Raw genomic sequence first — 11029 nt, 5'->3', positions numbered from 1 at the left:
ATCTGCCACCATGTTGTTCCAGCCATTTCATGGAAGAGAAACTGAGGCTCAGAGTAGTGAAGTAAACCGCTTAAGATCACGTAAGATCACACAACCTCTTTGACCAGGTCTGCTTGACTGCAAAGTCCATGTTCTTTCCACTGTGTTTTGCTGCCGTGAACCACTTTACTTCTCCCGGCTGCTGCTTCTCAGCCTGTAGTCTGGAGAAAATTGTGATATCAGCTGGTCACCAAGGTCCTCCGGCTCCAATAGGTTATAATTCAATTATTTTGCATATTGCTGGTTATGGTCCCTGCATTGAGCAAGGTCCCCTGAGGGGAGCTAAGTACTTCCCATTTTCCTGAAATGGACTGGTATTTATCATCTCCATACTAGCAGAAGCCAAGAGTAGGTGTAGGAGTGAGGGGAGAACCAGACATAGGGAACATGCAAGGAAGACGCCTGCATGTGTATCCTGGTTATTTTTCTGTGGAGTGCCTAGAGACACATATCCTTCAATGGCTCATCAACATGTTAATATCTGGGAGGTGCCCCAAAATCCACATGTCAAAAATAAATGCATTAATTCAGTATTCGCTCCCCTTACCCCCACTAAAAAATTCCTGTTCTTCCTCCCATGTCTTCTAATCCTATTCACGGAATCGCCATCGTCCTTCCCTTTGTCTGCTTTAATCAGGTCATCAACTTCACAACTTCTATCTAGAGCACCTTCTCTATGAGTCTTCACTATCCTTTCTTTCTTTTTTTTTTTTAAAGATTTTATTTATTTATTTGAGAGAGAGAGAATGAGAGACAGCATGAGAGGGAGGAGGGTCAGAGGGAGAAGCAGACTCCCCGCCGAGCAGGGAGCCCGATGCGGGACTCGATCCCGGGACTCCAGGATCATGACCTGAGCCGAAGGCAGTCGCTTAACCAACTGAGCCACCCAGGTGCCCCTTCACTACCCTTTCTGTTGTTACCTGGTCCAGGCCCTCATCTCCTTTCTGGGTATTTTTTCTCCTAATAGACCCTCCACCTCCAGCCCCAACCTCTCTTGGTCCTACGTCCTCTACAGGGCCACCGGTGTGACCTCATAGACACAGCTCTCCTTGAGGTACTGACTCTTCCCATCTCCCCACCAAGTTAATGGCAAAGATTCCATTGCTCACGGCAGTGCTACCAAAACCTTGTACTGTTTTCATGACGATGTCCATAGCGTCTTTCCACCCATATAAATGTTTAATATTCTTCTTGAATTCTTTTTTTTTAAAGATTTTATTTATTTATTTGACAGAGAGAGACACAGCTAGAGAGGGAACACAAGCAGGGGTAGAGGGAAAGGGAGAAGCAGGCTTCCCACCAAGCAGGGAGCTTGATGTGGGGCTCGATCCCAGGACCCCAGGATCATGACCTGAGCTGAAGGCAGTTGCTTAACCAGCTGAGCCACCCAGGCTCCCCTCTTCTCGAATTCTATTGGCTTTTCTTACTACCAGGTTTAGCTTCTGTGCAAAAGTATTTGTGAAGTCATAGTTTGGGCATTATATTGTTTTTCCCACCACACTTTAAAAATTACATAAGAAAACAAAATTTTAACGTGTGTGTGTTACCTGAATCATCTTACATACCACCACTAGTGGTATATTTTGAGAACGCTGGATACTGAATAAAGGTCAAATTCTTTTTTAGTAAACTCTACCCACAACGTGGGGCTTGAGCTCATGACCCCAAGATCAAGATTGCATGCTCTACCAACTGAACCAGGCAGGCACCCCAAATCAAATTCTTTTTTTTTTTTTTGAGAGAGAGAGAGAGAGCACATGCATGGGGGTGAAGGAGGAGTAGAGGGAGAGGGAGAGAGAGAATCTTAAGCAGACTCCAGGTCCAGCACGGAGCCCCATGTGGAGCTTGATCTCACGACCCTGAGATCATGACCTGAGCTGAAATCAAGAGTCAGATGCTTAACCAACTGAGCCACCCAGGCGCCCACCAAATCAAATTCTTAAAGCTGGCATTCAAGGACCTCCCTCATTTGATCCCAGTCTAATTTCCAGGTTTAATTTCCAGACAGCCCATACACATAGAGTGCTGCAGGGTACACTCTGTATTTCCAGACACACAGTCTTCCCTTAACTTTTTGCTTTTTTCCCTAGGGCCTCCTCAAGCTTTAAGGCCCAGCTCAATTATCAAGTACCATGTGAAATCTCAGATCTTTCCAGACAGAATCAAGCCCCTTCCTTCTGTCCTTCCTTCCTTCCTTCCCTCCTTCCTTTTCTTCCTTCCTTCCTTTCCTCCCTTCTTCTCTTCCTTATTTTCTTTCTTTTTTTTTTTCTTGAGAATGGTTTCTTCCTCTATGCTTCTAGCTACTCATACAGTGATGTGAGACTTAATATAATTTTGCCTCTAATCTTTTACTTGATAATTTTCCCTCTATAACATTAACATTCAGAGGTATATCATTCAGAGTCCTTGGGGAAAACAGATTGCATACTCAAATGGGGGAACCGAGGAAAATATAACAAAAGAGCTGTTCATACTGTTCATAAAGTTGTGGGTAGGGTTAAAGAATATCTACCAGAGTGGTGAAACATTGAGTCTGGCATCAGTGAGGAACACTAGAAGTAACCCCTAGGCCTGAAGGGGCCAGGGAAGGAAGGGTTACAAGAACCCAGAAAGAGCTGAAACTAGCTGTAGTTGGAGGAAAGGGCCACCCAGCAGGGTCTGTGGCCTCTGGTAACCACAGGAGTGAGTCCAAGAGACACAACAGAAGAGTTGCCAGTTCAACCCACAGAACCAGGAGAAAGAATACATTGTTTTTTTTAAACTACCAAGTTTTTGTCATCATTGTTGTTGCTTTTAAGTAATCTCTATGCCCAACGTGGGCTCAAACTCATGATCCTGAGACCCAAAGTTGCATGCTCTACAGATTGAGCCAGCCAGGTGTCCCTGGAACCCATACTTTTTAAAAAATAATTTATGTATATTTTAGAGAGCGAGAGCATGAGAAGGGGGAGGGGTAGAGGGAGACAGAAAGGGAGAGAGAATCTCCAGCACACTCCCCACTGAGCGCAGAGCCTGACACAGGGCTCTATCCCGGGACCCCAAGATCACCACCTGAGGTGAAACCAAGAGTTGGTCACTTAACCGACTGAGTCACTTAGGTGCCCCGGAACCCATACTTTTGATACAAACATAGTAAAAATGTTTTCACTTTTCATAGAGATACTTAAAACAGTTTCCTGAGAGCATTTAATCTTTATTTTGTCTCAGTTGTTTGAGACATAGCAAAATATATGATGCTGTCTCTAGAAATTTTATTCCAAGCCCATTTACCTGCCATTAGGATAGTTTACTTTCTTTAGTTGATCCTATATTGGCGATCTTTGTATATCTGTGATCTTTACAAAGTAACCATTTATGCATTACTCTCTAAGGTGATTGATATTTAATAAACAAATATCTTGGTCCTGAGGTGTGCAGGTCTTGTGGATTGGCTCACTGAACATTTATTCTTTTTTTTTTTTTTTAACACTGTTTGTCTTTTGTTTTTAGGATTTTATTTATTTATTTAACAGAGAGAGAGAGAGAGAGAGTGAAAGAGCACAAGCAGAGGGAGCAGCAGGGAGAGGGAGAGGGAGAAGCAGGCTCCCCACTGAGCAAGGAGCCTGATGTGGGGCTCGATCCCAGGACCCTGGGATCATGACCTGAGCTGAAGGCAGGCACTTAACTGTCTGAGCCACCCGGGCGCCCCTGAATCACCTTCTCTTTTGCCTTCCTTTATTACTGAGGGTAGAATTTATTCCTAATCACCTTCTCTTTTGCCTTCCTTTATTATTGAGGGTAGAAAAGAAAATGCTAAAATTTCTGGGCTCCCTTACAGCTAAAGATGGCCATATAATAGTTCGGTTTGAGGAGATGTAGGTGAAAATCTGCTGTGAGATCTTCTTTTCCTGTATAAAAAGAAAAAGCCACAAGAGGAAGAAGCCCTTTGTCTTAGCCCTTTTGCTTTCCTCCTGATTGAAAACAAGAGAATTTGAGAATGATTTAATAAAGAACCTATTTACAAAGGTGTAGGGAAACCACAGGGGTATAGCAATACCCTGAGGTGAGTATCAGAGAAGCTGTCACCAATATAGGCTGGAAGCAACTAGAAACAGAACAAGAGATGTGTGTGTGTATGGGGGGGGGGTATTGGAGGAGTGACTTGAGGGGTGCTAGGACCTTCAGTGGGGGTCACAGATACTCTCCCCACTCCATCTGACCTTCTGTGAGGGCTTCCCTTAGGCTGAACTCTGCTGGGATCCAGGGGGCAAGGTCTGCCTCCTGGAAACAAATCTAGGTGGAAAAGAATAGAGAGTTAATCTGGGAAGAAAAACAGCGCAAAAGGCATCTCGCTTATCTTTATATCCACACTGTGCAGCAGGTGGTGCGAGTATCTGGTACCAAGTAGGAGATGAATAAATTTTTATTGAATTTCATTGAATATAGTTCTTTGTTCTACCCTGCAGTGCTTAAGACCCAATCTGGATTCTCCACCAACCTCATTCAGGCCAAATAATTCAACATAAAATTGCTGGTCTGCAAGGAACTTCCTTTAGCCAGTTGAAAAGCTATTTGGGTCCCTTTCTGAGGCCAGAGTAAGTGGCTCTTTGAAACAACTTTTGTATATTTGGACTTTCTAAAGCATTAGATAGTTCCACAGTTATACAAAGCCTGTCTTCCGGTACAGTCTAACTGCTACATACCCACTTCATCAGGCCCTTCCAGAAGAACTACCTTCTGTGTTCTATCTGTATGGCTAAGTCTCAGTTTCCACATCTGTAAGATAAGGGTGATAATAACTACCCATCATTCAAGCCTCAGGTACAAATGTCACCTCCTCAGGCTTTCTAGGATACCATATAAAAGAAGAGGCATACCACACCCCATTACTCTCTAGCCCATTAATACCTTGTTTTTCCTCCCACTGCAGTTATTACTTTTTTATTGTAGTTTATTTATTGTTTATTTGTAGATTGTTGGTCTTCTCCCAAAAGAATACTTGCTCCTTGTGAGCAAAGACCTTGTCTGTGTTGTTTGCTGCTCTATTCCCAGCATCAAGAAGGGTGCATGGGGTATGATGGTTGTTTGATAAATATTTGTAGATGAATGGATAAATAATACCAATAACCAACTTTAGGGCTGTTGTGAATATTAAATGAGATAACAATGAAATGCACCTGGCGCAAAGTAGAACTCCATAAACCTAGCTGTTTTCTTTCTTCTTTTTCCCTCCCTCACCTGTTATATCCAATCCTTTAGCAAATCAGATTGACCTCAGCCTCAAAATGTACCCAAAATTCTCTACTTCATTCATCTCTGCCACTCTAGTCAAGGCCCCTTCACCTCTCACCTGGACTACAAGTAAGTCTCCTAGCTGATCTCCCTTCTTCCCCTCTTGCTCTTGCCCCCCTCATTCTTCACAATGAGAAAAATTTATTTATTTATTTTTAACCAGGGAAAACTTTTAGAAACACAATTCAGATATTCAGATCATCAACTGCTTTCTGGGTACCCAAACTTCTTTACATGGCCTGGCCCCTGCCATCCTCTTAGACTTCATCTGCTTTAGGTCCACACACACACTCTCTCTCCCTCCCTTTCTCCTGGAATTTAACAGATTTATTTTCATCGTAGCACCCATAGCACTGATGGATTCTTCTGTCAGAACTTTGTGCTCGCTGACTCCTTATTGTCTTTCAGACCTCAATTTACTTATTTATTTATTTATTTTTAAAGATTTTATTTTTATTTATTTGACAGAGAGAGACACAGTGAGAGGCAACACAAGCAGGGGGAGTGGGAGAGGGAGAAGCAGGCTTCCCGCCGAGCAGGGAGCCCGATGCGGGACTCGATCCCAGGAGTATGGGATCATGACCTGAGCTGAAGGCAGACGCTTAACGGCTGAGCCACCCAGGCGCCCCTAGACCTCAATTTAAATAGGGATTCCTTTGAGAGGAAGTATTACTAATCTAATGTGGCCATTTCTTATTATACCACCTTTTATATCACTTAATACCATCTAATATTTCCTTGTTTATATGTTTGTCTCTTCCAACTCGGTTTTAAGCTTTGTGAGCACAGAGACGTCTGTCACGTTCTTCGCTCTATCCCCAAAGCTAGAACAATACCTGAAACACATAGTATATGCATAATAAATATTTGTTGAATAAATTAATGCATTGATCATGATGATGACAACAAAATTTCAGACGACCTGGCCACAAATTCTAACGACTTTCTCAAGAATAAGAATCGCATTTCCGAAGATCCTGGTAGACTGTGGAAATCGACAATAAAAGATCTGGGGCCAAAGTCTGGGGGAAGCAGAGGTAATATATTGGAATTTGGGCCTTTTCCCCCCATCCAAGGCTCTCAGAGACCTCGCAGAAGGGAAGCCTAGAATCTTCCGAGAAGAAATTCCAGCCCAGCCACAACGAATATTTTTCCATCCACGATTCTTCGCAGCCACTTCTGCTAGGTTGAAAATGCGCAAACACCTCTAGGACCCCGGGCTCCTTTCTGTTTCTTTATGAATGAACCGGCTCTAGTCTGCGCAGGCGCAGCTCCTGGTTCTCCTGCTCCACGTGAGGCCCACCCTTCCCTCCCGCTGGCGGCCCCGCCCTTATTCTTTCTAATGAACCAATGGCGAGCGGCCTGGGGGGCGGAGCCCGGAGCGGCGCGGCACTGTAGATCCCCCGGCGCCCGGCTCCCTCGCGTTAGTCTTGCTGTGTTGTGATCACGTGGCCAGCTCCGGGCGCGGCGCTTGTTTTGGTTTCCCTCTAGCTTGTCCCTGGCAGCTTCGGGGTGAGCGACTTTGCTGTGCCGGTTGCTGCGCCTGCCTTACACTCTGATCTCCTCTTCTTAGGGCTCTTTCAGCCCGCAGTTCGGCAAGCCCCTCGGGGCCGGCTACTGCCATGCCGCTAGTTCGCTACAGGAAGGTGGTCATCCTCGGGTACCGCTCTGTAGGTGAGTCTCCGCCTTGGGGAGAGCACGGACGCACCGCGGCTTTGTGGCCAGAGGAGGCGCGCTGTCGCGGGAACGCGACCCAGAGAGGAATGGTGGCATCGTTAGAACGGGGTTGTAGGACGAGGATTGAAAGGATGGAGGAGGAAAGGCTGGGGTGGTGGTAGTGTGTGGAGGGCTGCAGGAAGTAGGAGCATGTAAGGGTTAATGTGGGCTTGGTTGCAGGAACACCACAGTGGTCCCCAGTGTTAACCTGGGAGGGGTAGGGATGGGGTCAGGCTTTGATGACGGGGGCGCGGTCTGTGTGGGTGGCAAGTCTCAGGTGTCCGGGCGCGGGGCAGACCTGATCTTAGGGGAATCCCGGATCTTCCCGGGGTGGGGTGGGGAAAGGCGGCAGGAAAGGCTTCCTGCGGCGCTACTGAATGCATCCGGTGACCAGGGTGCAGAGACCCAAGGCGAAAAGAGGGTGAGGGTAGGCTAAGGAAAAACATTGCATGGCACCCACAGGCTAGGGTGCTAATTTGGGGTCCTCTTTAGTCCTGGGCCACAGTCCGAAAGGACAGAGGATGTAAATGTGGATGGATGATTTGGATACAACTACCACTGCTTCCCACAGGGAAGACATCTTTGGCACATCAGTTTGTGGAGGGCGAGTTCCTGGAAGGCTATGATCCTACAGTGGAGAACAGTGAGTAGATTTCTCCCCTAGGGATGGAGCAGGGAGGTCTTTGTTGCCCCACCCAATTCCGTAATCTGGGGTTTTCCTGGTGCCAAGGGGCTGATTTAATTATCCATTAAATCTAATCTCTTCTCTAGCAATCCTGTTCTATTAGTTGAGCTAGAGTGTGGATTTTGCAGGATACTGCGTCCAGGATGGTGTAGACTAGACAATAAGAACCTTGACATTGTCTCTCCAGCTGCCTGGAGTGCTCCCTGGTCCTGGCCCATCTATATATCACCCCTAGAGTTAAGAACGCATTGGGGCACACATTGCTAGCCCTACAAGACACCTCACAGTCAAGTTTTCTTTTCTTTTCAGCTTACAGCAAGATAGTGACTCTTGGCAAAGATGAGTTTCACCTACACCTGGTGGACACAGCAGGGCAGGTACCAGTTTGGGGTAGGGTAATCTAAACGTGGCAGTTCAGTGGTGGGAGATGAAGTCTGGTTGCCTCCGTGGCTCATCTATCTGTAAAGTAGTTTTAAAACAAAAGCATTTTAGCAGCTGGTAGTGTGCAGTGCACATTGGAGCTACGCTGTAAATCCTTGTCGAATAGAAATGACTGGAGTAGGGAGTGCCCCAGGGAGGGTCCCCAGGATGCAACCCACCAACCTTTGCCATCTGAGTGTTGTGTATCTAGGTGTTGATGTTTCTGTTTCTTGTCAGGATGAGTACAGCATTCTGCCCTATTCATTCATCATTGGGGTCCATGGTTATGTGCTTGTGTATTCTGTCACCTCTCTGCATAGGTAAGTGACCAAGGTTACGAGTGGGGGCTTGGGAAGATCTGAGGGCTGTCCCCGATTAAGTTTATAGCTCCATTTCTTGTGTTTAAAGCTTCCAAGTCATTGAGAGTCTGTACCAAAAGCTACATGAAGGCCATGGGAAAACTCGGTAAGTGGCCCTGGGAGATAGAGACAGAGTATGGACATGAGGGGATGGAAGAGAGTGGAGGGTCCAAGTGAAGGAGGAGGCCAGGACAAATCCTGTCTGATATGCTGGGGAGTTGTCCAGCCCTGATGCGAAGGAAGTTGGGTTCCATGCGGAGTGAGAGGGGATCCTGTAGTAACTGCTATTTCTTCACAGGCTGCCGGTGGTGCTAGTGGGAAACAAAGCAGATCTCTCTCCAGACAGGTACGGAGATCTCTGTAGCTCAAGGCAAAGGAAAGTGAGATGGACTAGCAACCAGTCAGGCTCTAGTCCTGGCTCTGCCACTGACTTGAACAAATCATTTCACCTCTTCTCGTTTCTAACTTGAAGGTTAAGGCAAGATAACCCTTCTGTCGCAAAAGCTATAATTTAATATTTCAAGCTCAGTCCTAGGCTTCTGAGTTCTCCTTCCCCAACCCACCTCCCAAACCTTAGAAACGGGATGGGTCAGAGGAAGTCTAGATTCTGTAATGATTTTGCAGAGAACATGGGACATTGCTATCTTCCATCTTCATGTTCCAAATTTGCTTCTAGGGAGGTCCAGGCAGTTGAAGGGAAGAAGCTGGCAGAGTCCTGGGGTGCGACGTTTATGGAGTCATCTGCTCGAGAGAACCAGGTGCTTGACCTGAAGATTAGGGGCACAATCAGGGTAGCAGTGTTTTTCTTATGGCACTGCTTGGTGGTGAGGATGGTCGGGGAGTGGGGTATACACCTCAGAGCTGGGTCGTATTGGCAATGAACTGACTTCCCCCCCCACCCCGAATCTCTGTCCCTTGCAGCTGACTCGAGGCATCTTCACCAAAGTCATCCAGGAGATTGCCCGGGTAGAGAATTCCTATGGGCAAGAGCGCCGCTGCCGGCTCATGTGAGCCCTCAGGCATTGGGTAGCTGCCTTGATTCTGCCCCTGGCACTTGCCAGGCTCCAGCGGGTGTAGGCCCTTAGGACTTCACGGGTATGGTTGCCAGCTGTGTCCCCGGTCCTCTGGTCACACAGTGTGGTACCCTCATGTTTGCACACTTTTCCAGGCTCCAGTGGCCTGGTTGTCAATGTTTACAATGGGGCAAGGATGTCTCATGGGACTGGCCTCTAGTCCTCTGTTTTTGCTACATGAATTGTTATAACCTGCAGGGTTGGGATATGAGTCCGAAGCATTGTTTATTTAGGACCCTGTCTTCTGTGCAGGTTTTGGGCGTTGGCTGGGTGAGGGGAGCTGGGGATTCCTGAAGTGGAGCTGGCTCCCTAGGGTGACAATGTATATATGCAAATAAACTGAGAAATCTTTTTGTCGCTGGCTTCTCTGTATGTGGGGAGAGCTCAGGGCCAATATCTCCTTTTCCAATGAGTGGTGACTGTGACTTTTGGTGGGGAATAAGGGCTAACTCTTTCCCCCTACTTCATTCCTATTCCTTGCTCCTCACTCATTCAGGAGGACCATTACCCTAAGACTTACTCCTTAGTTTTTCTCACCTTTCTTTTCTGCTAGGTTCTCCTACACAGGTACCAGTTGGCTGCCACTCCATCCAAGATTGTAGACGCTCAAGGTCCCCTTAACTACAGAAACACCACCCTCTAGTGGCCAGCTGCTGCATGCTGACCTAGCTTCCCTCCTGGCCTTGGCATTCGCTGGCACTCAGAGAGACGCTAAGGTTTGGGGAGGAAGGAAGCCCCTCATCCTAGTGATGTAATAATTAAGGAATGTAGAGGCAGGGACTGAAGTGTTGGTGAAGATTTTGGCTTTCTAAGACAGTTGAGTAAAGTAAGAAATAATGCTCCTGGTGTATATCCATCTTTCCACTCCCATGTCCCCAGAGCCTTTCATTAAATCGATGTTCTTTGGTCTTTTCATACCTTGGGTGACCTTTTCACACCCTTCACACCTTTGGAATCGTGCCACTTTTTTAGGTGTCAAAGGGTATTGCTCCCATTTTTTTTTTTTAAGATTATTTATTTGTTTGAGAGAGAGAGAGCATGCGCGTGCATGTGCCTGAGCCTGGGGAAGGGAAGGGCAGAGGGAGAGGGAGAGAGATACTCTCAAGATTCTGGGGGCTCAATCTCATGACCCTGAGATCATGACCTGAGCCAAAATTAAGAGCTGACTGCTCAACAGACTGAGCCACCCAGGCGCCCCTACTTCTACTCTTTCTTCTTAACCTGCCATCTCAGTAAGAGGATGGACATTTCAGCAAGGAAGAATTGGTCCTATCTGCCTCTACTTTTTCTGCTCATCCACCACCCCCATCAGACCTAGGGCCTAATTGGCCTAATACCTCCTCCAAGGACTTATGAGTGTTACTGGAATAGTATCCCTCACAGGGAGAACACAGACTTCTCTTGCCACCTGGGGGAGTCTGAGGTACCCTGTCCATGCACTTAGTTGGGGAGGATGGGCAAAATCT

General features: G+C 46.7%; 1 protein-coding gene across 2 annotated transcripts; it reads left to right on the top strand.

Annotated features, from left to right (window-relative positions):
- The first annotated feature begins 5315 nt into the window (after positions 1-5315).
- On the top strand, positions 5316-10167 carry RHEBL1 (RHEB like 1). Of its 2 annotated transcripts, XM_081821607.1 has the most exons (9): positions 5316-6347; positions 6884-6984; positions 7598-7669; positions 8021-8088; positions 8369-8451; positions 8540-8596; positions 8789-8836; positions 9167-9248; positions 9412-10167. In XM_081821607.1, exons 2-9 carry the CDS (start codon positions 6933-6935, stop codon positions 9499-9501), a joined length of 552 nt encoding a protein of 183 aa, XP_081677733.1. In that variant the 5' UTR covers positions 5316-6347; positions 6884-6932; the 3' UTR covers positions 9502-10167. The 2 variants fall into 2 exon arrangements, with proteins under 2 accessions (XP_081677733.1, XP_006729314.1); XM_006729251.3 differs by lacking the exon at positions 5316-6347 and having other exon boundaries at positions 6384-6984.
- Positions 10168-11029: the final 862 nt, after the last annotated feature.

This window comes from Leptonychotes weddellii, chromosome 5, assembly GCF_054177405.1.
Source record: "Leptonychotes weddellii isolate Sample4059 chromosome 5, ASM5417740v2, whole genome shotgun sequence".
Taxonomy (NCBI): Eukaryota; Metazoa; Chordata; class Mammalia; order Carnivora; family Phocidae; genus Leptonychotes; species Leptonychotes weddellii.
Note: the sequence above shows the minus strand (reverse complement) of the source record. Positions and strands in the feature narration are given on the sequence as shown.

Coding starts and splice junctions, on each gene's coding strand:
- RHEBL1 (XM_081821607.1), top strand. CDS start 6,933: ATGCCGCTAGTTCGCTACAGGAAGGTGGTCATCCTCGGGTACCGCTCT. Junction 8,837..9,166: donor GCAGATCTCTCTCCAGACAG/GTACGGAGATCT, acceptor ATTTGCTTCTAG/GGAGGTCCAGGCAGTTGAAG. Junction 9,249..9,411: donor CATCTGCTCGAGAGAACCAG/GTGCTTGACCTG, acceptor TGTCCCTTGCAG/CTGACTCGAGGCATCTTCAC.